The following is a 27,707-nucleotide window of genomic DNA, read 5'->3' on the forward strand; positions in this document are numbered from 1 at the left end:
ATTATCATAGAAAAAAAAATCCTCAAAAGAAATACTGCCTTAGCTTAGATAATTGATATTCTTTTCACAAAATGTTCGTGTAAATGATTGTCAAATGAATTTAATTATGTAAGAATAAAATGTTAAAAAGAAACTAAAAAAAAAATCATGCATGTTGTATGTTGTATTTTTTTGTCAATTAAAAACTTTAAAATTGCAATAGTTTTATTAGCATTTAAACACAGCCAGATTTGAATACAAGTTAAGATATTCCGGTAAAGTCAATGATATCAAACAGATGTACAATGGTATATCAAATTGGGTAATATTGCATTTAGTTTTTATAAAAGATTAAAACTACTATTTTTTGCTTCATATTTGAATCTTTACGCCAATTGCCGCTAAGAAAGTAATCAAAAATTGTTTCCTTTTATTTTTATACACTTTCGGAATTACGAATCTGAATTTTATTTTCAATTAATTTACACAATTTAATTATTGTATCTTTATTCTCATCGTGTATTAAATCTTAGTGTATTAACATCGTGACAGCATACTCTTTCTAATCCTTTCTGCATGTTTATCCTTTCCAAATAACAACATTTATACCTGTGTACGCTTGAACTCACACCTGCGGCTAAATAGCTACAAGGTAAACGAATTGACCTCAAGCCGAGAAATATACAGTGACCTTTACAAAATAATATACACACTCTGCTCACACATTAGTCATGTCAGTTGCATTGAAATGATTATCAAAACAATAACGGTAAATAGAACTGAAATATTTTCAGTTCAATATCAGTAAAAATGTTCAATAAATATTTTATGAAAAAAATCTCAACAATAATTAATTAAATTTATTCAAAAACATTTACTAGAGATAATTTTATAGGAGTTTAATTCAATCAATACAAAACGGTATATGCATATTCATTTTCGTTCATTCTTATATTGTGGTTCATAACTTCGACCATTCGTCAGCTGTGCGCTTTAATTACGTATATTGTCGATAAGCTATAAGAGTTAAACAGATTTTATTTTTTCCCAGAATTCAATAAATCGGGCTAATACGTCACGACCCACTCGAGAATTCAACCAAAAAAGTTACAAATACTTGATTTTCTCCGTTATTAGAAGGAATATAAATTTAAAACTTTGCAAATGTGTTTTTTATGTTAAGATGAACATAATTAGATGATAAGTAAAAAATCGTGGAATTTCCCTTTAAATCCATTTATTTTTTGAACTTTGACAATCATATCACATCTCCTTATTTTTATATTGAAGATATAAATGTGGTTTGATAAAAATGTTGTTCTTACTAAAAAAAAAAAAAAAACGTTCGTTCGTTTGTCGGATGCTATAGTGGGGAATATTGAAAAGTTGCTGAATCGTGACATTGATATAAAAAAAAAATCATGTTGAAGGATTTTGTGTTTTCTCTGTCTTTCAGATTACAAGTCCTCTCCCATCCTTGATAAAATTTAATTTTACAGGAGCTTTTTCTACCAGTAGCTATAGCTTGTAATAAACAGACATCTCATTTGAAATTATACCACATCTTCTTATTTCAATATCATGTTTATTGACATATACCTGTCTTTTCTTGGATCAGTGGTTAGCTACCACCATTCCACATTCGAATTCCTTGTGTCGATACCCTCACACCCTTTTCAATGGAAAATCAGTCAAACTATGGTACATATCAAGTTAAAATATTCCGATCCTGTGATGAAAAATATTTTGTTGTATTGTTCAAATATGTATTTATTATTATTTTTTAAATTGCTGGTAAATAACATATTAAGTAAAATTCAAAATATGCTAATTACCCTTAAAGAGAATATCTAGTCACCTTTTCGGTATATATAAATATTTATTTTGTAACAGGATTATTTTCAGTTTTATTTTAGATTAGATTCTTAACATATTTTGTACTGTCCTTTTCTTTTTGTTTTGTATATTTATCCAGTGGTTTTGTGTTTATGTGTTACATATTTGTTTTTCGTTCATTTTTTGTACATAAATAAGCCGTTAGTTTTCTCGTTTTACATTGCTTTTTCGGGGCATTTTATAGCTGACTATGTGGTATGGGCTTTGCTCATTGTTGACGACCGTACGGAGACCTATAGTTGGTAATTTCTGTGTCATTTTGGTCTCTTGTGGAGAGTTGTCTCTTTGGCAATCATACCACACCTTCATATTTATATCTATTGTACACATTTTGTTTTTGTCTCTGATATAGTCGCCTTAAAGGGGTTCCTTGATAGAATCTAAATTGTCAAAATGACCGGTTTTATACTTATTTTCACTTCAAATACCATTATAGATGAATTTAATAGAACAGCAAGAAACAACCAATGCAATGCATATACAATAATATTAACAGTACCAATTTTTTTTGCACCAGATGCGCATTTCGACAAATAATGTCTCTTCAGTGATGGTCGTGGTCAAAATATGTAAAATCCAAAGCTTATATAAAAGATGTACAATGTATTTAATAAATTTGGCCAAGCAATTCTACAGGAAAGCTCCAAGCGATTGTACAGGAAGGCTCCGAGTGATATTACAGTGAACTTGCAAGCGATTGTACAGTCAATAAAAATATCCGACATGGAGAAAATGAATATATTTAGATTTCTACTGGGACAATGGCTTTGAAACTTTCAGACAGGTAAGACTATATATCAAAAAAAGTATGTGTGAAAATTCAGGTAGCAAACATTGATTTTTCGATGTTTATTTGACATTTTTGATTGCTGTTGTGTGACAATTTTGATCGTTTTACACGGAGCTCCACCATTCTTAGGAAAACGTTTGAATGCATATATCTTTCTTATTATTTTATTGGTTCATATTTACATAAAGAATGTTTTAGCTATCAAAACTTGAAGCAGAAACGTTATATAGCAACATAATAGTTCATCAAAGTTTCCATCAAGCAACTTGTTATTTTGCAAATGTCGGAGCACCGCTTGACAGTCTCCCGAATGACCAAATTATTAGAAAACCGTACAGTTCCGTTCCCACACTGTGTATACATGTATTGAGATATATGATATCCATCACAATTTAAAATAACAACATCTTTTTCAAAAGATAAATGCTCTGAAATTTAGAAAAAGTAAAGACAACTTTGTATGTGCTAAAGTTTTAATTTTCAGCAAGATTGATATCTGATATCCAATAAAATATTCGGGTAGAAATATATTAATATTGTTTTAAAAAATTAAGAAAAGAAATCAAATTTTGAAATTCCGAAGTTTTTAATCAGAGCAATAAATCCCACATAAATGACAAGTTTGTCTTTACTTAGCTGAAGAGAAATTTTCCTAGCTTAGAATGTTTCATCATACTCTTATTCTCTTTTAGTTGTTAAATATATTGTAATTCCATTATCAAACAGCTTTTTGCATTGGAGACTGACAGTTTTAATTTTAAGACCTTTTAAAGAAACGCAGTTTAACCTTACTACTGCAGCTCTTGAAAGGCTTTTTGCAACTAAAAGAAAGCAAAATAGAAAATTGAAAAATAAATCTTTTGAAGTTTTGAATTTTCAAACCAGACATTTTCTACATTTCAGGAGGATCATTGTACCACAAAATTGCTGAGCAAACAGAACTGTTTTCTGAAGAGGTATATACAAATTCATATATAAAGGGAGATAACGTTACAATAGCAGGAGTCACAAAATGTACAAGAACAACAGGGCTAAACAACGCCTAAAACCCAACTGCTTTGAAAAAGAAAAAAAACAACATTTTTTGACAAAGACAGACAACAGCAACAAACACATGGTCCAGATAGCCTGAATTGTCTCCCTTCACCTATTTAAACCAACTGTCATAGAACTATAAAAGTACACAATTAAAAACCTGCACAATACAGCAACAAAAGGATGACCACTTACTTAAAAAGGAATGAAGAGGAAAATACTGCACACAATATGATAAGTAGGATTATTGTATTGCAAAGTTACTTAATGAGGGTAGACAACTCTGGTTTTTTTTTTTATATTTTCAGGTTATACGATGGTACTTGTTCCAGTTAGCGTCAGCTTTATCACATATACACGGCCATGACATTATACACAGGTAAATTAAATTGCTGATTGATTCATTATGGTTAAGATGAAAAAAGCTCTGATAATTTAAATTAGATATTGATTATTCAGGTGTCTCTTGATAAAGGATAGCAGAATCAATGTTAAAGTCATATGAAATGAGTGATTGGTGAAAAATAATGTTTATCTAATTCTTGAACCAATGCATGTATATATCATAAACTTAGTCTTCTGTGAACAGTTTTATCATTTATTACGTAAATATATCGTAAAATCATCAATTTGTTTTTCTCTCTGTCTGTTATGATGTGAAATATGGCAGCTCATTTATTGTCATGTTTTGAAGCAGTACATGTAGTATACCGATTGTCACCTTATAGTAAACAATCAACAAAGAAGCATGGATATTGACTACATGTATAGCATGTACAATAAGATAAAAGTTTTATTTCAAGGTTAGATCCATGCATATTTCAAGCATCAGTATTTGCGAGAAGAGTCACACTTAGGTCACTTGCAAACGGAAAATATGTCTGCGAATTGCTTCCAGGAAGCAAGCATTTAAAAAAAGTAAACTTCTAAATGTAGACAAATGAAAGAATTTTCTTTCGAAAAAAGTATATGTACAGAAGTTTAATAATAAAAACTATCCATTTTGTTATAAAAACGTTTGCACTGGTTTTTTAATTTGAGGTTTCATATATGACTTTTAACTACAAGTTATGACTAAAATGGAAAAAAGAAATGGGGAATGTGTCAAATAGGCAACAACTTAATCAAATATTTTTTTAAGTTATTTTGTTTTACACATAAAAAGTTGTATTAAATAACATTTATTTTTGGGATGCTTAATGAGCAATAATTTGTTACATATTAATATTAATAAAAAAAAAGTCAACACAATATATGTCTTAAAATATCTTACAAAAGTAGATCAGATTTACATTTATAGAGTTGAATATGAGTTATGATTAAGAATTTCGTAAACAAATACAAAAGTTGAAATAGATTTGAAGAACAAAGATCAAATTGAAAAAAGTGATATGATCAAAAGAACATGTAGGGCATATTGTATATATCAATAGGACAGCAACTCAACAACACAAAATGCACAAAAAAAACATAAAGGTCAACATATTGTCTTGGAATCAAATGTAGAGCAGCAACTTTACTATTTATGTCCAGCTCTGAATAAGCCAAAGTCAAGACAAGAGGTGAATAACAAGCCATGTATTCTTTTTAATATTTATAATTATGATCAACCTAAATAAGTTATTGGATGGACAGAAAACAATAATATGTATTTAAAGACAACACTATCTGATTTCTGGGCACATTAACATATGACAGGGTAAGTTCTGATTTGCAGCCACACAATTCAATAATATTTTATTCTGTTTTACATTGTCTAATTTAATTTTACACACAAAATTAAAGTAACATGATAAAATTAGAAAATATGGAATCAATACATCATCATCAACACACAGACAAGAGGGGGGTCCAAAATCGCGGGGTTAAAAACATGGAATCCTGAGGTCCCGAATTTAAAGAAAATTAAATCCAGACATTCTGAAATTTGAAAAAGAATTCCCGGATCATAAAAGGATCTATCCTGAAATCCCGAGCTTAAAAATACACGATTCTGGAGTCCTGATAAAGGTCCTTCCCCCATCAGGCAATGTCACCTTACAATATGTTATTGTGGTTGACTTTTATCAAAATTGTGAATCAATTAAAATTATGACATATGCTTAATTTGTCTGTTTAGAAGTTAGCATGTGGATAGAAAAATGTCAAGTGAAACAACATTTTCAATCCACATTGAAACATTGAAACAGCAACTGTATCATAACACTCATATTGACTTATATGAATTTAATAATTTCTTTTTTTGCAGAGATGTGAAGACATTGAATATATTTATGAGTAAATCTAGCTTGTTGAAGCTTGGAGATTTTGGAATATCAAAAGTTTTAGAAACAGAATCCAAGATGGCTGACAGTGTAAGATAATCATTATCTTTATTTTTGTAAATATTCTATATATATACATAGGAGGAGTCTAGAAAAAAAAAATAGAAAATAAGAACATATATCCTATTTTGGTAAAATAGTTGTTTTAGAGTTTAGATCTTAGTACATTAGGAGCTAGGGCAAACTCATTAGAACTGTTATCTTAAAATTACTCCAGTCAAATTAGTGTGAGAAAATCCAGCACCTGGAAGTGAATCAGCTGGCCTCTAAACAGAAATGTGTACTAGTTCAGTTTTTATGGCTTGAAAGTCAGGTCAAGATTCAAGTTTTTATAGGAAGTGGTAAACTATTTTTAACTGTAGTATCAGTGATTAAGTCTTTATGTAAAGTTTGAAAATTAAATTTTAATAATAAAAAATTATTTCTACCTGAATAGACCTTGAAATTAATCTATTTTTTAGGTTGTTGGAACACCATATTATATGTCACCAGAGATTATACAAGGTGAAAAGTAAGTACTATTGACAAATGGAAATAAATTGAAAGATTGGCTGAAAATTTTACTAGCAAAGCTGAGGTTTTTTTTAAAGACAAAATGTGTCAAAAAAGTAGACAACTCAAAGAACAAATAACAAAGAAGGAAAGACAACTCAAAGAACAAATAACAAAGAAGGAAAGACAACTCAAAGAACAAATAACAAAGAAGGAAAGACAACTCAAAGAACAAATAACAAAGAAGGAAAGACAAACAAATCCACAAAACACTACAGAAAACGTTTCCACTAAAATTCATTTTTTTTACATTAATAAGGCCGTTAGTTTTCTCGTTTGAATTGTTTTACATTGTCTTATTGGGGCCTGTTATAGCTGACTATGCGGTATGGGCGTTGCTCATTGATGAAGGCCATTCAGTGACCTATAGTTGTTAATGTCTGTGTCATTTTGGTCTTTTGTGGATAGTTCTCTCATTGGCAATCATACCACATCTTTTTTATAAGGAAAAATTTTAAGTGTTTCAAAACAACAAATCTTTTGAAAAGACCTATAGATTGGTAGTATATAATTAAGGGGAGTAAAAATCAAAAACATCATAGGTTGGTGTCTTTGTTATTAAAATATAATTGATTGAAAAATTGTTGGGAATGATTCTATCTAGATTTTTTGACATTGACACTTTTTAAACTATACTGTTATGGATTGATGTTTGGTATCAGATATAACAAGAACTTAAATTTTATCTACAGTAAAGGCATATATATAAAACATAAATTAAAATGAGCTGGTCCGAGACCACAATTGTTGTCCCTTGATTTTCGTTGTTCACTAATATAGTCCCTAGTGTTGACAGTAGGTTACTTGCCATTAATTTTTATACCCCTTCCAAATTTATTTCTCCATGTTTAATGCCTCAAATTGCAAGGGGGGGGAGTGAAATTACACTGTAAAAAATTTGGGTCCCGAATTTTTAAGGAAAGTAGTGATTTGGTCCAGCTGAAAAAGGTGAAAAATTAGGGAGCTGTCAAAAGATTTCAAGACGCCCTTAACATAAAATTGTCCATATTTTGAGTTAGAGCCGATGGAGTTTTCTATAATTTTGATATAATTTGTCCCAAAAGTAGTACAACACACTGTAAAAATTTCATTGAGAAAGCGCACGTGGGATTTTTTTTATTTTCATTTATGTTCTAAAAGAAATGCACTACGAAATAATTGTGGTCTCGGACCAGCTGTAAGAGCTCTCACAACTTGCTATACAGACCAACTACATATATATACACATGCACTATACAAGCTAAACAAAAACACATGCAGCATAATAAAAAGCAATGAAACAAGAGCACAAAAAATCTCATAGAAAAATTTCCTTCTTTGCATCATTTTCACTTTGCAAAACAGCTATTATTTATATTTTGCCAAGTGCTTGTATATTAACTTGTGAACAACCCTTGCCAATGAAATCCAAGAAATTGATACCCTAATGAATATTGATGAATCCAAGAAATTGATACCCTAATGAATATTGATGAATCCATAGAATATTTTCATCAACGTGACAAAAAAATACAGGTACATGATTTAAAGTGGTGTTTTATTATAAAGCCATTGATATATTTTATTTTATTTGAAGATACGACCATAAAACAGACATATGGGCCCTTGGTTGTGTATTATATGAACTTCTAACATTTAAGAGAGTCTTCCAAGCCACTGTAAGTACTAAGGAATGAAAACAAACATGTGGTTTGTATTGTATTAAAAATATCTTTATTTTACAAATAATTCGACACAAATTAAAGCAACATCTTTTCAACATACCACATAAAAAGTTTTATTTACACATGCAGGGCTTTCCATTAAAATTGAAGTAGAAGGCTCAATTCAAATAATAGCCGGCTGTAACATGCGTTCGGCGAAGCCGGACGCCCACCAAGCTGTAAGCTTGGTGCTATACGGCAGGGGGTCTGGGGGCCGCTCAAGGCCCCCAGAAGCTCTGGCATAAATAGAGCAAAATCCTGCATTCTCGCAATCTCCTGGCACCTAATTTCATCTTTCAAATGACCATTTTTAATGTATGAAATTAAAGGAAAAAAAACAACTTTTCTTTTTTTTTGTTATAGTTTTTTATTTTATTACCTTATGCTTAAAATTCATTTACTTTTATAGGAGTTTTATTTATATAATAATTCGGTTTGTTTGAAATCTTGATCGATTAATTTTGCATAACTACGTGCATTTGTAAACAAATGACCCCCCTTTTCTCTATAAAGACTGTTACACGTATTTAAATCATACAATTGTTTCACAAGCATTGACAAAAAATTGATATATCCTCTGATTTTCGCTTTTTTTGTATACTGTTCAATAAGTCGGATACATAAATCATTTGGAAATGTTATTTATTTGAGGTCGAGTCGACAATATTCTACTTTCGTTTTTGATATTGATTCTCTGAACACAACGTGGGTTTTGAAAAATGAACTTCAAAACTTTTTTAAAGATACTGTTTTCCAGATTCTGAACAATATGATCTACTATATTTTCTTTAATTTGACTGCTATTATTCCATAACATAAGATTGTCATCCTATCTGATTATCTTCACGTTTTAAAAGCCCCCCCCAAAAAAAAAAGCCAACGAGTTAATGACCATCGGAACGTCTCTATTGTTATCGTTTAATGACCACCGGAACGCCTCTCTTGTTATCTTTGAAAAGAAACGATGAATTCTGACTTTAAATAGACAACCAATCAGTGACCTGAATTCATGTGAACTATATTTAGCCCAAGGTAAACACTGATTTTCATCCTTGTTTATCGTGACCGCGACTTTGCGACAAGACGTCTCTCTGCTGCCTGTAAACATTTGAAAAAGATATTTTTGTCTTTTTGAATTTATATTTTTGTCAGTGAAGTAGCCGGCACTGGAATCTACCGCAAGCGGCAGATTTCCGCCGGCTACCGGCTTCAATGGAAAGCCCTGCACATGTACATGTACCTGTCATCAGCAGTACACATATTGATAATTCCAAATGAACAAAAGAAGATGTGAGGTAAACATCAATGAGACAGAAAGACAGTGAAGAAAAAAAACCAAAACTCTTCTTCAGGTCAACATACAGTTTATTTCAAAAGACAGATTTATGCACACTATATCTAAAGTGGGTCTCATTGGGGTCTAAGCGTGACGCGGGATTGCCGATTTTTGGTTAAGGGTGACACGGGAAAGTCAAATTATTGTGTCGTGAAAACGGGAAATGAGGTCTAGAGGGACCCGGGAAATGACAAAAAAATGAGAATTGCTTAGGTACATAGTGTAAGCGGGATACAGGAATCTGACAAAACAGTAAGTGGGATCCGGGATCGGAACCCCCCAATGAGACCCCCTCTAAATAGCCTTAGGTCTAGTACAGAGATGAAGATATTTCACAGAGACTTTCAAAATTCCACATGGATAAGTTATGAAATTACAAAGAAATTCTGATTCCAACTTTTGTCAGGCAAATTGACCTTATCTGATTTTAGCTATCCATTTTATGTCCCGTTTTGGTCACATGTAGGTCAAAATGTTTCTATGTTTTCAACATCCCTGGTTTTCAAATGTTTGGGTTTAATTGTTCTAGTTGGATGTAATTCAAGAAAAGTGTTTCCAATGCACAAAATTTAAAGTGTTATTTTCATTTCAAAGTTCTGCAATCACAACTCAAGTACTAACAGGACATACAATTGAAGACAACCATTTTATTAAGTTTTTTTTACTTGAGACATGCACATAAGAGTGTGTTAAATTAGTAGTTAATTCTTTAGATATCAACTCTTCTGTACAAATATCAGTCAGTGGAATAAGGAAAGATATAAAAATGAACCTGTAATAAATCATAATATAATCAACCATCTTTTTTCCATTACAGAATCAACTACGTCTAGCTTACGAGATAGTGAAAGGTGATTACGAAGACATTAACCCACAGTATTCTCAGGAAATCAAAGATCTAGTCAAATCTACTCTACAGAAAAAATCAAAAGACAGGCCATCGTCAGAAGAAATATTATCTAGTCCAATATTTACGAAAGAAAACAGGTATATACCTGTCTTTTGTGGACACCATATGGTTGTTGGTTACCAATCAAAATGATGCAATATTTATGAAACAATGAAGTAGTATTATTATACAATTATGGCCTGTAGAAAAGGTGAATATCCAAAATTGTCAACACAAGAAGGTTATTTAACTGAAGTGAAACAACTTTTAAGTGTTGACAATTTTGAATATTCATCGCTTCTAAAGATCCACAATTGTTTATTATATCAAACTAACAGCGGAAAGTCCATTTGAACCATTGATATAATTACAAACACAAGTTAAAGCTTGAAAATATATTTGTTTTACAATTTCTTGTATGTACAACAAAGGTAGGTTCCCTATTGTAAAATTTGGATGGGCCCTGAAAAGGACTGCTCATAAGAGATATCCTCAACATTAGATGCATGTACAAAGCCTTTTTATGCCCCACCTACGATAGTACAGGGGCATTATGTTTTCTGGTCTTTGGCTCGGTTCGTCTGTGCGTCCGTCTGTGGGTCCATCCGTTCAGGTTAAAGTTTTTGGTCAAGGTAGTTTTTGATGAAGCTGAAGTCCAATCAACTTGAAACTTAGTAAATTTGTTGCTTATGATATCATCTTTTTAATTTTGAAGCCAAATTAGACTTTTGACCCCAATTTCACGGTCCACTAAACATAGAAAATGAAAGAGGGAGTTTCAGGTTAAAGTTTTTGGTCAAGGTAGTTTTTGATAAAATTGTAGTCCAATCAACTTGAAACTTAGTACATATGTTCCCTATGGTATAATCTTTCTAATTTTAATACCAAATTAGATTATTACCCAATTTCACGGTCAATGGAACATGGAAAAGGATAGTGCGAGTGGGGCATCCGTGTACTTTGGACACATTCTTGTTTTCTCTTCACTTCATGGACTTTCTGTAAAGTGAATGTTGCCATTTTGTTAACTAACGTCTGTGACGTCATTTTCATGATAGATAATTCTTGTAAACATTAAGAAACCAAAAAATTGTTATTTGCTGGTGAATAATAGGGTTATTAACCGCTTGTGTAAATTTTTAGGATTATTAGTTCTTCCTTGCAATTAAATGAAAATTAACTGAATTATTTTATGTCACATGATAACATATCACCCAATAGAATTGTTTATGATATATATAAGGTATAACAATATTAAGTGTTTTAACAGAACAATCAAAAACTTTACCTTTTAAGCTCTTAGTCTGTTCCCATCAAATGTCTTTAGACCAACAAAATATTTTAAATATACCATGCCTTTCTAGATATCACAGAAATATTATCTGTTTTTTAATGAAATTATCTATGTAACAGTTAAAGATTGTAGTCTTAAAATATATTTTTTAGTAACGAAGATATGAAGAGGAAAGTTTGGGAATTAAACACCCAATCCAGACGACTAAGATTACAGTCAGTAGCTTCAACAGAGACTGTACCTATCATCAAATCAAAATCCAGTGAGGTAGGTATTGTAAAAAGATGAACAATATCTTTATCTGTACCAATTTAATCACAATATAGGTTTATAATATATAAGCATATAAACTTTTGCATGATTCTAATTTTTGTTGAGCCTCTCGACTTTTGTCGAAAAAGTGAGACATAGCAATCCTACATTCCGTCGGCGGTGGCGTCCACAAATATTCACTCTGTGGTTAAAGTTTTTAAAATTTTAATAACCTTCTTAAACTATCCTGGATTTGTATCAAACTTGGACAGAAGCTTTATAAGATCATAATATAGTATCCAGAAGTAAATTTTGTAATAAAGAAATTCCATTTTTTCCCTGTGTTTTACTTATAAATCAAAATGAACTTAGTTTTTCTGCCATGAAACATAGCATTCACTCTGTGGTTAAAGTTTTTTAAATTTTATTACTTTCTTATTATACAGTTTTATAAATTGACCATAAACCCACTTATTCATGGTATGGTATCAATATTTCTGACCTGACACTACGTACTTTTTATTGCTTAATTCTTTAGAATTTAATATGCAATGTTTCGGGTTCTTTCGGGAATAATCCCAGGTAAACCCTCATCAGAGGTCGACCTTTATATATTTATTTCGTATCTAGTATCATAGATAGATGTTGGTCTGTTTCATAACAGTTTTTTTTTTTTTTCAAATTTACTACACGTGCATATGGGTCTACGTTGTAGTTAGTCTTTTTACAGACTGAGAGAACTGACCAAGTTGGTCAGCACTATTGTTTAATTAATAAAAAGACTTATTGTCTTTATTTTTATCACTAATTACTTCAGCATAAGTCTACACTGTTGAATTCACGGTATACTAGCGTGTTTGTTTTATAATTTATATGATATTTTACAAGTCTTCATGTTTAGCATTTGAAGAAACATGTGTAGGTACCCTGCCGGGTGGAAACATGGACATATAAGAAACCGTCGGTTATCTCAGATACGTGATCTATTGAAATAAATCGGTGTCGTGTCATTATTACATCTGTTTCACAGTATACGCTTCCCGTGGAGGGGTTGTTCGACTAATGATTAATTATCATGTCGCTAATATTCTTATTGTTTTTGAAACCCATGTCTGGTTTAGATTTAAATATTTGTTTGGCAATCGGATCTTTCCGAATTATATACCAGAATTTTGTTATAATCTTTTTAAGATATTCAGCATTATAATGATATGTTGTAATGAACATATTTCTGCCTGTTATTTTATTCTTATTTTGTTTCTTCCGAAGTTTTAACTGTCTGTCTTCGTGGCGAATTTTGTGCAATATTTGACTGACGATTTCTTTCGTATATCCTCGTCTAGATAATTTATCTATAAACAGTTGATACGTTTATTAAATTTGTCCTTATTGCTAGAGTTTCTTAAAATTCTAGTCCCTTCTCCTTTGATAAAAGAAGAGAAACAGGTAGAAGCATGATTTGAGCTTCTATGTAAGTACTGATATTTCTCAGTAGGTTTGGTGTAACAGTTTACATCTAGTATTCCAGATGTACTAAACCGTTTACCTTTGTACAATACCACATCTAAGAATTTCATAGTATGAGTATTTATTTCAAAAGTAAATTTCAGTAAGTTATGTTTCTTATTTGCTATTTCAAATAGTTGTTTAATTTGCTCGCTGCTTCCATTAAATATAATGAAACCATCATCTCTCATTCGTTTATGAAATTTGATATTGTCTTTGTATGGATATTGTTCTATAATATTATTTATATGGTCAAATATAGCAATATCAGATATTTCCGGGGAAGCAACTCCGCCCATTGAAACGCCAACGATTTGTTTATATGCGTTTTCATTAAAAGTAAATTCATTTTTTGTCAGTAAAATACTCAGAATATCAAGAAGACTTTCTGTAGATGGTCTTTTAATTTCATATTCTTGATTTACATGGTCTTTCAGCGTATTTTCTATAGCCGTATTAATTTCATTGAAATTAAGATTAGTATATAGCGATGTTATATCATAGGAAACAAGTAAATCACTCTGTTTCGTGTGAGTGCTTTCTATGTATCTGATAAAATCGCTAGTATCTGATAGATATGTAGCTTGTGTCTTTACCAATGGAAGAAGAAAATAATCTAGGTATTTTCCAATATTTAGTAATGGTCCCGAGCATTGGCTAATAATCGGTCGACCTGGTACATGTACTTTTTCTTTATTCATACATTCATTTTGGTACATTTCTAATGTTTCCGTACTAAGTTTGTGAATCTTAGGAAGGAAGTAGGCTTTTGGAGTTTTAAATGTTTTACCTTCTTCTCGTAAGAATTTGAAAGACATTTCGTCTATTTCATCATTTTCTTTCATACGGTATACCAATTTATTGACTATTTTTCTGGTATTTTCTATGTCAATATTTATTATTTTAGTATAGTGAATACCATCATTTAATTGAAATTCGCCTTCAGTAAGATAATCACGTTTATTCTGTATTACAGTCGTGTTATTTTTATCGGCTTTATGAATACATATAGTATTGTCGTTTTTTAATTTCTTTATGCATTCACGTTCCGATTTAGACATATTGTATTTAATCGTCGGCATATATTTTGATAATTCGTATTTAGTGTAGAAGATGTATTTTTCTATTGAATTATCGCCAATGATTGGAACTTGGAAATTAGATTTAATTTTGAAAGGGTGGTTTTTGGTTGCTGTGCGTACATTAGTACCGAAATGATATTTCAGTCGCAACGACCTCTCAAATGATTGAAAATCTTTTATCAATTGTCTGTGGTTATATTTGTTTGTAGGAACAAATTTTAAACCTTTTGCTATAACTTTACATTCAGTTTCAGTTATATCTCTTTTAGATAGGTTTAGGACGAACTCTTTATGAAAGTTTAGGTCCTGTTTCTTATTTTCAATAGCAAGATTGTGTTTAAATCTTATATGCTTATTCCTTGTTTTATTTCTTTTCTTGTTTTTATAATATCTTCTAGTATGACCCATGATTATCGATGGTGTCATTGATTAATGGCTAAATTGCGCTTATGGGTTTATGGTCAATTTATAAAACTAATATAATAAACTATCCTGGATTTCTACCAAACTTGGACAGAAGCTTACGATAAATTTTGTAAAAAAGAAAATCCATTGCTTCCGTATTTTATTTATAAATGGACTTAGTTTTTCTACCAGGAAACATATCATTCACTTTGTGGTTAAATTTTTTAAATTTTAATAACTTTCTTAAACTATCCTGGATTTGTACAAAACTTGGACAGTTGAAGTTTTTAAAACATTTATAAGATTCAGAAACTATCCTGGATTTTTACCAAAATTGGACAGAAGATTCTTACAATCAAAAGATAGTTAGAGAGGAATATTTTTATTAATTTTTTCCTCATTTATGTTGAGCCTGCGATTTACAGCAAAAGTAGGCTAGACACTGGGTTCCGTGGAACCCTTACAATTTTTTTATAATCAGTAAACTGAACCCTTTTTCCCATAGCAAATATTTCACTTTCAATATAAATGCATTTTACAAGGCACCGAAATGAACTCAGGGAAAATACCAGTCAAAGCCTTAAACCATAATAATATCCTGATGTGAAAATAACCCCATATTAATATTGTCGGAAAAAAGAGTCATGTAGCAAAATACCCTGGTTAATAAATCTGTTACTCATATTTTAATGACTATGACAAATATTTTATTTTTCTATCAGGTGTACCAGTGGGGAGGTGGAAAGTTTACACCACAAAAACAAGATATATTTACTAAAGGCAAAAGTGCCGTGCAGGTAAGCTTGAACCAGGAAAGGAGGAGGTACGATCTAGGGCATATGTGGCCTTGAAGTCAAATGTAATTTAATCTATCTTTGATTTGTTTTATCAAGCGCTGAAACTATTTATTTCATTAACATTGCAATTTGGGTTTGAAATACACACTTTTCATGGATTATACAGCCATTTTTCGGAAAATTGACTTAGTTTTGCTTAAAATTTGGAAAATCTCCCTTATTATGTCATAGCCAGTTTTTGTTACCAAGGCTTTGCAAATATTCATATTTTCCGAAAACCTTTCACTTGAAACTTACAAAATTTGATGGATATTGACTATACTACAATTATTTATTTTTTGTGTGGATTTAAAGGGCCAAATAAGCATTGAAATGTACCTTCTCCTTGAGAAATGTGTTTTTAAAAAGAGTTACTAGTCCAAATAAATACATTACCATCCAAAATTACAAAGGAATAGAAACATCTGGAATCAGTTTATCCCTCTCTCTGTGTGTCTGTAAGTTTGTTTGTCTGTCTGGTCTTGTAGGGACTCTTTGTACATTTCTTGCCAAATTTTATCAGAGGTATATTTATACCAGCAATTTCTCTGACATTTTTGGAAAATTAGTGCCATTCAACTTTTGATCGAAAGAATTATTCCTCTCAGAAATTTAATCATTAGCAAAATTGCATTGAAACACTCTCACATGTGTAATTCTTACCAGTTTCTTATCAAACCTATATTGATGGTTTGTATCAGCAATGTCCCGGCCAAATTAAAGCTGGTATATATTTCCAACCTAGGGGCATTATGTTTTTCTGTATGTATGTTTGTCTGTTCATTTGTTTGTTTGTCCGTCCGCCCGTCTTTCCAACTTCAGGATGAAGTTTTTGATGAAGTTAGAGTCCAATCAACTTAAAGCATAGTACATATATTTCCTATGATATGATCTTTCTAATTTTAATTCCAAATTAGAGTTTTGTCCCCAATTCCATGATCCACTGAACATAGAAAATGATAGTGCGAGTGGGGCATCCATCTATGTTTGACACATTCTTACTTCTTCACTAAATGCTGAATATATCATGTCAGTATTAAATTCTTTGTTTTGACCATGATTGGAATAAAATTTAGAAAATTAAAAATAAAACTGAGATTTTATTTGATAAATAAATATCATGATCAAAATAATCTAGATTTAACTTGTTAATATTTTTTTTAAATCTATTTTAGGTAGCTGTTGGAAATTCCCACTTTGCTGTTGTTACAATGGAGAAAGAACTGTATACATGGGCAGTAAGTAAATGTTTTTAATATGTATGGTATAAACATTTGTATACCCTTACTTCACTGGGATCATTGTTACCATAAGAAATGTTTGAACATAAGTGTCTCATAAGTCTACATATAAGGTTGAAAAGGTTGTTTCGCTGATTTCATGCCTACATTACACTAAGAATCAGTTGGGTAAAAAAAGTTAAGAGATGTGGTATGATTGTCAATAATACAACTATCCAATAAATTTTAAGGTAACACGATACCGAATGACGTTACGCCACGAGTTATCGTTCCTAACGTTATCGAATAACATTCACACATACAAGCCAATGCAGCAGGTTCTGCAATCACAAAGAGAATTTTTTTTTAACTATGTGACATTTTTAACGGTAACATGAAATTTTATTTTGAAAGTAGAAATCTAATCTATAGAAACTTAGGACGATGTGTGAAAAAACAGGGAATTGTACAACTATTATTTCATGTTAAAATAGTCGTCAAAAACACTGCTCGGACAAAAAGGAAAAAAGGAAATTTTCTAGATAAGAATACGGATAGACTTAGGCGACAAAGCACAATACAAGCAGACTTTGAAACTCACACAGAAAAAAGTTTGTTTGTATGGAATGTAAAAAAAGTGGTTTAACTTGTTTTTTTGCCGAATAACTTTCCCTGTGTTCCAAGTTTAAACAGTCTATAAAATTCATTGGTCTGTACAGAGTAAAATCGGGAACATTTTAAAAATAAAGTGCTAGCTTTGTAATCCTTTGGACCAATTCTACACAGGACAGACAGAAACATCGGAATGAGGCCTGAGAAAGTTAACGTAGGCTGAAAATGCATGGGAACTTGATTCGGCAAAAATAAAAAATAAAATTTAGGTCCCGTTACAGTCTGATTAAAGCCAGTCCGAAGTATTCACTTGCGTCTACAAACGCAAGTTGATAGTTGGGACTGGCTCTAGTCAGACTGGGTCCGTTACAAATTTTTTTCTCGAAATTTACAACTAAACAACTGACTAACTATTATTAAAACGGCAGAAAGGGACAGAAATAGCTAGATCTTGAAATCATTTAGATTTTATATTCGTGTTAATTTACGCTTGCATGGATATTCGGTGGTAGTGTGTTTTTGTTGTGTGATTTGAGTCTGAAATAATGTACATGTACAAGTTCGGAGACAAAACGACTGAAAGAAAATTAACATAGTTGCCTTTTTAGGCCATGAGGGGTATATTGCTCACATATATACTAGGCGTCGGGAAAAGCCCGAGGAGTTTCACAGACTTAAAAGGAGTTTTTAGAACAAGTATACAAGTAGATATACATGTATAAAAAGAAGTGTATGTATTTCTTTGTGTTGATAAATATACTATATATATGTACATTGTAAAATAAAATGTATGTGTACGAGCTTTAGAAACACGATGAAAAGCGAGACTCGCCGAGATTTCCACTTGTGTCGTAATGAGTACAAATACATTTTATTTTTCTGACAAAGTACATAATTTTAATATTTTGTTTTTATTCTACAATTTACACCCAAGGGTGACTAGGTAATAGAAATATGGTCACTTGGTCTTCTTCCGACATCAGTAAAATGCTTCCAAAGTGGGGCGTCCATTTGGCTGTGCGGGATGTATCAAGTTTGCCGCCACGTCCGGTCAGAATAAGAACATTAAATCCGATGCCTCGAATATAGAGAGTACTACGCTCTTTGAAAATTAAGACCCCTTGTAACAACTCTTTGAGGGGTCCGTAGATGGCCTGTTGCAAGACAAAATTTCTGTCCCTATCCAATATACCCTCATTTTCCAGTGTCAGTCCAAATTTTCTCGACCATCATCCCGGATGGCGTCTATTACAAAACCTACCTATTGTATTTATTGTTAACATGTTTTCGTCCTGAACATGCATGCAATATTTGCCACTGAACGTTGAGCAATCAACAATCAATCCTACACTTTACACCCGTCACTTGAAACTTTAGTTGTTAAAATGTAAATCATTGTCTCTAATTTTTTCAAAGAAATAGACAAAGTTTAAGAACATTTACGCAAAAGGAAATATCTACGTTACCGCTTGCTCATTATGGAAGTGGGATAACATGAGACTTTATTTGTAAAAGTACAAGTACAAATAAAACTAAAAAATGTATGGAACATGTTATTTGTACAACAGTTGGCTGTTAGAATGATAAATGGAGATGTGGGATATGCAATTTATAAGATAGAAACATCTGGACAATTAACGACATCAAAACCAATGACATCAAGAAAATTGTGACTAATGCTAATTGGACGAGTATCTTTTTATTTCTAATTTGTAGTTTAAGTAAACGTTGGTCCCCTAAATCGGAAAGTATGTGAAGTATAATTATCACAATAAAATTTCAGTATCTTAGTACATATTTGTTTAAGTCTTAACACTTGTGTTCTTCTGGAGAAAATTCAAACCATAATTAAATAAGGAGGTGCGGTAAAATTGCCAATTAATCAACTTTCCACCAAAGACAAAATGACGGAAATGTTAGCTTGATTACATTGCTACTTCATTTTAGAACTCCAAATTACCATTCCCTTATATGAACTGCATATTCAAAAATATGTTTTTTCACCAAAATCCTAATAGAGCACGTATTATCATATTGTTTCACCAGTGTCCGTTCGACCGTCAATCCCGAACTTGGTATATATAGGGTTTATAGGGCTAATTATTTAGGACTACAGTCTTTTTGCTTCAGGTTTAAATGATGCACCTGGTGTTACTACTCATATTGAAGGTGCGCATATCGTCTGGATTTTCTTTATTTTTTGTTCATGACAGGTTGCTGGATAAGGCATTTTGATAAAATATAAAAGGTACAGACTCCGGCTTACATCTCCTACATGTGGAATTTCAAGCTGGAACTTTTATATTTCGCAGTTTGTTTTACTTATAAAGAATACATATATGATCTCAAGATTTGTTTTGTAAATAATTTTCCACAAATGACAGACTGTTGAACTTTGTGAAATTTTGCATACAGTTTGCAAGATTTGCCCGACTTGCTGAGCAACCAACTCACACATTTACACCACGCAGAGTACACCATACACTCATAATTTTCACAACTTACAGAATGTTAAACCTTTTTTGACTGGTGCATCACATGTGTTTTTTTTTATAAACAACTGTTTTCAAAATTGGTAGTATCGTCCCGAACATGCATGAACTATTTGCCACTGAACGTTAAACAACCATCAAAAACCGAGCAATTATAAAACTGTTAACTAAATAAAATTTCTAGAGTACTCTATTTCTGCATGGATGAAGCAATGACACGGATTAAATGATGGAGTTCAAAACTCAGTAATTCAAATGAATCACACGAGAAATTTTTCATATTATTTTCATGTGAACTTTACAAAAATATGAAGATATTTTTCATGATTTTAATTTTAATCAATTTAACATTTTTAGCATAAATGATCCTATTTTAAAAATTTACGTGAATTTTACGTGTACTAAATTACGGGGATTTATGCATGAACTATTATCAAAAGATTCACGTGGAACCAACCAGTTCAAGCAAGTTTCAAGTATATGCTCGTTTGGTGTGAAAATCAGACGAGATTAATGTTAATTCATGTGAGTGAAATTTCCATGTGCAGGACGAAATAAATTATATCAGTAGACTTTCATATTGCATTACTAAGAAATTTACAAAACCCGACAGCGGAAATAAAAATAAAAATAAACACCATTCAGATTCCGACACATATTTTGTTTTCCATATCTCCGAGTAGTACTAACGTTAACGTTATATTCTGTATACTATAACGTCAGACGTTTCCGGTCAAATTCTAAGGGTATCAATCAACTTTGAAGCCATTTATCTCAAAAACAAGGATGGTGACATATTAGTTTCTATACGTGTATGGATTCAGTATACAATCATGGATATTATGTTAGTTTTTTGTTTTTCTCCGTATATAAGAATATAGCCATCCATGGGAAAATCTAAAAAAAGTAAGCCGAAAAAAGGCATTTCCCCTATATATCTATGTAAATTTGTCGCCAAAATTTACGTTCTCCTATGAAAATACCAAGAAAACAAAAATGGTGACCCCCATTTTTTATTACATATTCCGATGTAACTCTATTCAATGAACAAGTGTGCCAAAAAGTTTGGAAATCGGGAGATATGCCATTCGGTATCGTGTTACCTTAATTGAAGTAGATGTTATCACTTGGGCAAATGTACATCCTTAGACAATGAGAAAACCCATACTGAATAAAACATAAAATGCCCAAACATGAAAAACTATTCAATTGAGAAACTAACAGCCTAATTTATATGTATAGTATGTACCCATTGATTACCATTAGAAATATCTTATATTTTTTCAGAATGTACAGGGTGGAACAGAGATTGTAGGACAGTTAGGTCAGGGTAACAAATCTGCATACAAAGCCCCACAGAAAGTTGAAGGACCAACTGGAGCAGGCTTTATTCAGGCAGCTTGTGGAGAGGACTTTACACTTGCTGTTACAGGTATGTAACCAGTGCCATTGTTTGATTGTTGTAATTTCAGGTCAAAGAACAATGATGAGATCTAAATCAATGTGATTTTAGGAAATGCTTTATTATTACGATACTGTCAGAATGTGACTTTTTTCCAAGCCTATAGATATAGGAAGATGTGGTGTGAGTGCCAATGAGACAACTCTCCATCAAAATAACAATTATGCATTAAAAAATTATGGGTTTCCTTTATGCTAACATGGACTTGGCAATTCCTATGTATAGATCTGAAATAGAGTCAAAGATTCTTCTGTATTTATTTCAATAGCCTTCTGTTTTGTTTCTCATCTTAAGGGATTTTAATGAGATTTTCTCATAGAAAAACATAGAAATTCCTATATTTTGTCTTTATAAATTTTGTTAAATCTGCGCTCAACATGCAGACTTCTTATACGTTCAGGTATTTCACATCCAATTTTTTATGGAAATATTCTTTATAAAGCACAAAGGTGTCAGTATTCACCTCAGAAACTTACAAAACCTTTGAATAGACTTATTAAGAAGGGATATAATTACGATACTGTTGTCAAGTCATTAAAGATTGCATATTTTGGCGTTAATATTGGGTCACTGATAAGGTCTTTGCGTCAGAACTAAACACATTTATTCTAAAAACAGTTGTTGGCATGACACAGGTTATGTTCTTCTCATATATGTTATGATGGTATGATACTAAACCCCTAACGGGAAGGATTGTGCCTGATGTTCATATGATGAAATCATAATCTTTCAGTCAGTTTAATTGAAGTCTGGAGCTGAATCTCAGTTAACTGCAAGTAGTCTGTTGTTATTTATGTATTATTGTCATTTTGTTTATTTTCTTTGGTTACATCTTCTGACATCAGACTCGGACTTCTCTTGAACTGAATTTTAATGTGTGTATTGTTATGTGTTTACTTTTCTACATTGGTTAGAGGTATAGGGGGAGGGTTGAGATCTCACAAACATGTTTAACCCCGTCGCTTTTTTGCGCCTGTCCCAAGTTAGGAGCCTCTGGCCTTTGTTAGTCTTGTATTATTTTAATTTTAGTTTCTTGTGTACAATTTGGAAATTAGTATGGCGTTCATTATCACTGAACTAGTATATATTTGTTTAGGGGCCAGCTGAAGGACGCCTACGGGAATTTCTCGCTACATTGAAGACCTGTTGGTGACCTTCTGCTGTTGTTTTTTTATTTTGTCGGGTTGTTGTCTCTTTGACACATTCCCCATTTCCATTCTCAATTTTATCTAGTAAAAAAGTCAAGTTTATTCACTGATCAAATCATATGTTTATTAACTTTTGTTCTAATGAAGTTTGATTTAAAAGCATGTAATTTTGTATAAGAAATACTTTATTCATTTATTTATGCAGATGAAGGCCAGGTATATGCTAGTGGCTCAGATTATTATGGCTGCCTTGGTGTTGACAATGAAGAAGGTGATTCTGTACTTTCTCTCATTCCAATAAACTTCTTCAGCAGCAGACCTGTGGAAGAAATTTCCTGTGGTGACAACCACTGTGTGGCACTTACCAAGGAAGGAGATGTTTATACATGGGGATGTGGAGAATTTGGTAAGTAAATAGAGTTATGTCCTCTTGTGTGGCACTTACTAAGGAAGGAGATGTTTATACATGGGGATGTGGAGAGTTTGGTAAGTAAATAGAGTTATGTCCCCTTGTGTGGCACTTACTAAGGAAGGAGATGTCTATACATGGGGATGTGGAGAGTTTGGTAAGTAAATAGAGTTATGTCCCCTTGTGTTGCACTTACTAAGGAAGGGGATGTGGAGAGTTTGGTAAGTAGATAGAGTTATGTCCCCTTGTGTGGCACTTACTAAGGAAGGAGATGTTTATACATGGGGATGTGGAGAGTTTGGTAAGTAAATAGAGTTATGTCCCCTTTTGTGGCACTTACTAAGGAAGGAGATGTTTATACATGGGGATGTGGAGAATTTGGTAAGTAAATAGAGTTATGTTCCCTTGTATGGCACTTACTAAGGAAGGAGATGTTTATACATGGGGATGTGGAGAGTTTGGTAAGTAAATAGAGTTATGTCCCCTTGTGTGGCACTTACTAAGGAAGGAGATGTTTATACATGGGGATGTGGAGAGTTTGGTAAGTAAATAGAGTTATGTCCCCTTGTGTGGCACTTACTAAGGAAGGAGATGTCTATACATGGGGATGTGGAGAGTTTGGTAAGTAAATAGAGTTATGTCCCCTTGTGTGGCACTTACTAAGGAAGGAGATGTGTATACATGGAGATGTGGAGAGTTTGGTAAGTAAATAGAGTTATGTCCCCTTGTGTGGCACTTACTAAGGAAGGAGATGTTTATACATGGGGATGTGGAGAGTTTGGTAAGTAAATAGAGTTATGTCCCCTTTTGTGGCACTTACTAAGGAAGGAGATGTTTATACATGGGGATGTGGAGAATTTGGTAAGTAAATAGAGTTATTTCCCCTTGTGTGGCACTTACTAAGGAAGGAGATGTGTATACATGGGGATGTGGAGAGTTTGGTAAGTTACTATAGTTATTTCCCCTTGTGTGGAACTTACTAAGGAAGGAGATGTGTATACATGGGGATGTGGAGAGTTTGGTAAGTTACTATAGTTATTTCCCCTTGTGTGGCACTTACTAAGGAAGGAAATGTGTATACATGGGGATGTGGAGAGTTTGGTAAGTTACTATAGTTATGTCCCCTTGTGTGGCACTTACCAATGAAGGATGTGTGTATACATGAGGATGTGGAGAGTTTGGTGAGTAACTAAAGTTATATCCCTTTGTCTGATGTGAGTCTCTTACAAGGAAGCAGATATCTGCATGGTAAATATATATGGTAAGAGTTATCTCCCCTTATATGGTGTGAAGTCTATAAATTGACAGCAGTTTTTTACCAAAAAATTATATTTTAGAAGTTAAAAAATAAGTTTTTCAATTGTCTTCATGGACATAATATTTTGGTAATTTTCACAGTTAGCTCTTCCTAATACTGAAGTCCTTGCTAAGGAAGAAATATCTACTTGGGCAAACGTAGTTGTCCTCTCTTTCAGTGATCTGGAAGGATTTTTTCACTATGGGCCCAGGGCCCCAAAAAATAAATTCAATGGGCCATTTTAAAAAATAATGGGCCATGTTGTCAAATGGGTGAGCCATTTAAATTGATTACTGTAAAAAAAAAAAAAAAAATCAATATATTTGTGCAAAGAGGTGGTGGCACTTACCTTATGATTTTAAATTATATCATGGATATTGTTCCTGTGATTTTGTAAGTTCAATTTCAATGAATATACAATAATAAATTTTAACTTCCTCCAAACTGGACTATATTTAAGATAACCTTTATTTACAATATTCAAACTGGTTTTGTTGCCTTGTACATGTTCATGTTTTTTTTGTACATTAAATTTGGGTCTTCGTCGAAACCATACTTATTCCAGACGTTCCGTATCAGAGGACATTTCTGGCATTTCCTCTGCACTTCTTGTATTATTATAACTTCATGACAATGACAAGACTAACAGTAGAGAGTATCATTAATTGATAGAACAAAACAACAATTCGCTGAAGTCATGTTTACAAAATGTCAAAACGAGCCAAAGACCAAAAAATGACAAGGACAGTTAAGCGCCTTTTATGGAGACAAAAACTATATTTATTAAAAGGCTTTGGGCTTTTTCAATCGAAGTAATAGCAAGCTAAACTAACTTAAAGATTATAATTAGAGATAAATCTCGTCTTTACTAGCCAAATTTCACAAATTTAAAGTTGTTTATAAAAAATTATATCAAGAATGATGGTTAATTACGTTTTTTGGGTAATCAGTTAAACCGCATGGTTCTATAATTATCATAAGAAAACACCTGAGACGTTAAACCTATTATAATAGGAAACCACCCCAGACGTCCCAAAAATATATAGGTGCTCATATCATTGGAGGAACATTACATAGTTGTGTATACACACATGGCGGTACGGAACACGATCGGAAATCCATGAGACGTTAAACTGCATGTTTCTATTATTACCATAAGAAAACACCTGAGACGTTAAACCCCATGGTTCTATAATTACCATAAGAAAACACCTGAGACGTTAAACCGCATGGTTCTATAATTACCATAAGAAAACACCTGAGACGTTAAACCGCATGGTTCTATTACAATAGGAAACCACCCTAGACGTCCCAAAAATATATAGGTGCTCCTATCATTGGAGGAACATTACATAGTTGTGTATACACACATGGCGGTACGGAACACGATCGGAAATCCATTTGACGATACTAAACGTTTCGAAATAAAGTGAAAAATATTGTGCGCCATGTGGGCGCTTACATTTGTCACCCTATGGGCCATTTCTGGTCGATACGCGCTATAGGCGCAGGGCGCACGTCCTTCCCGATCACTGCTCTTTAATTGCCCTCACACATAATTGGTTTATATATGGGAATACGGTGAGTTGGCTTAGTTGAATACTTACCTGAGGTTGGCTCTTGAGATATCTGTTTAGAACATTCATTTCAGGCACTGGTGTATTGATACTTGTACAGTAGGAATTGTGTTAGGATTTGTTAGGTAAGGAGTTGTCTCCCCTTTATCATATGAAGGTAAGAATTTCTTTCAACAGATGTTATTATCCTCCTCTAGGAGATTCGGAAATTTCAATGAAAGCAATCTATGATTTGGTTTCATAATGGTAAAATATCATAATTACATATTCTGTAAAAATGTTGATAGAGATACATAAAATTGCTTTTTGAAGATGATTAATCAATTTGTGGACATTGTAATAAGGGGCTATCAGAAAATTAACAGCAAATTAATTTGAAAAACAATTTTAAGAAGGATTCAATTTTGCCTTTCAGAGTGCCCTTCATGTTTCAAGAACTCTCTTTAAGTTGGTTGTTTTATAAAAGATATTTTCTTTGGAACTTTGATAAGTCAACAGATCAGGTGTTCTTAAATTTTAAAGATTTAAAAAAAAAATCAATGCAATCATAAATTTTGCATGCTTTTTTGATAGTTCAACATTTTATATTTTCATAATTACAGTCATAAAAGTATGAATGTATTTAGTAATAATAATATTTGTTTTAATTTTTTAGGTCGACTTGGTTTGAACAGTGAAGATGACCACTTTTCTCCTCAAAAGGTAAACAAACTGTGTTTGAAATTTAAAATTAACAATAAATTTTGTAATTTGAGTTGTAGTTTCTCTGATTTAAGTTCCTCATCACTCAATCCTTTTTTCTTTAATCTATAAATTTACATGAAGAAAACTACCTGTTCTGATAAAACAGGTAGTTTTCTTCATGTAAATTTATAGATTAAAAACATTTCCAAGTTCAAATAATAGCCTGTTAAGTTAACAGTCTAATCTGTATTAATAACAAGAAACACTTATGAACCAAAAAAACAAACGACATTACTGAACATCAGAATATGTTAATGTAGAATGTACTGTGCCGCGCACAACACTATCTAACCAAAATACATTGTATGGAAAGTGTTATTAACCGCTCAAAAGATAATAATACCAAATAAACATGGAATTTATCAAAAAAATTTAAACACAAGAAATTATGCAAATTCCATAATTAAAAATAATTCCAAGTTCAAATAATAGCCTGTTTGTTGGTTTTCCCATTTGGCATAGGCCCTTAGTTTCTAGTGATAATTTTTGTATCACTCTATTGTGCTCAAAAAGGAAATTAGAAGTCAGGAAGATCAAAGGAAAATTTTGTAAAATAGGGACAAAAAAGTATGATTAAACAATTACATTCTTCTCTCCTTATTTGTACATTTGCTTTCTAACATTATGACTCAAGTAAGTTTTCAAAATTACAAAATGTATGTAGTATACACACATAGAAAACAATTAGTATGTAGATATAGGAAGATGTGGAATGAGTGCCAATGAGACAACTCTCAATCCAAGTCACAATTTATAAATGTAAACCATTATAGGTCAAAGTACAAATTCCATGTTTATTTGGTATTATAATCTTTTGAGCGGTTAATAACACTTTCCATACAATGTATTTTGGTTAGATAGTGCTGT

At 32.1% G+C, this 27,707-nt stretch overlaps 1 protein-coding gene across 1 annotated transcript in view; it reads left to right on the forward strand.

Moving 5' to 3' along the window:
- The window catches only part of LOC139515948 (serine/threonine-protein kinase Nek9-like), a 109,270-nt gene that overhangs the window by 9,878 nt on the left and 71,685 nt on the right, over window positions 1-27,707 (forward strand). The window contains exons 3-14 of the mRNA XM_071305735.1: window positions 3,569-3,621; window positions 4,009-4,079; window positions 5,949-6,054; window positions 6,486-6,535; window positions 8,153-8,234; window positions 10,433-10,602; window positions 11,951-12,065; window positions 15,766-15,840; window positions 17,055-17,117; window positions 21,491-21,635; window positions 23,019-23,219; window positions 26,752-26,798. Of these exons, the coding sequence (XP_071161836.1) occupies window positions 3,569-3,621; window positions 4,009-4,079; window positions 5,949-6,054; window positions 6,486-6,535; window positions 8,153-8,234; window positions 10,433-10,602; window positions 11,951-12,065; window positions 15,766-15,840; window positions 17,055-17,117; window positions 21,491-21,635; window positions 23,019-23,219; window positions 26,752-26,798 (1,178 nt within the window). The remainder of the gene's footprint in view (window positions 1-3,568; window positions 3,622-4,008; window positions 4,080-5,948; window positions 6,055-6,485; window positions 6,536-8,152; window positions 8,235-10,432; window positions 10,603-11,950; window positions 12,066-15,765; window positions 15,841-17,054; window positions 17,118-21,490; window positions 21,636-23,018; window positions 23,220-26,751; window positions 26,799-27,707) is intronic.

This window comes from Mytilus edulis, chromosome 3 (genome assembly GCF_963676685.1).
Source record: "Mytilus edulis chromosome 3, xbMytEdul2.2, whole genome shotgun sequence".
In the NCBI taxonomy this organism is placed as follows: domain Eukaryota; kingdom Metazoa; phylum Mollusca; class Bivalvia; order Mytilida; family Mytilidae; genus Mytilus; species Mytilus edulis.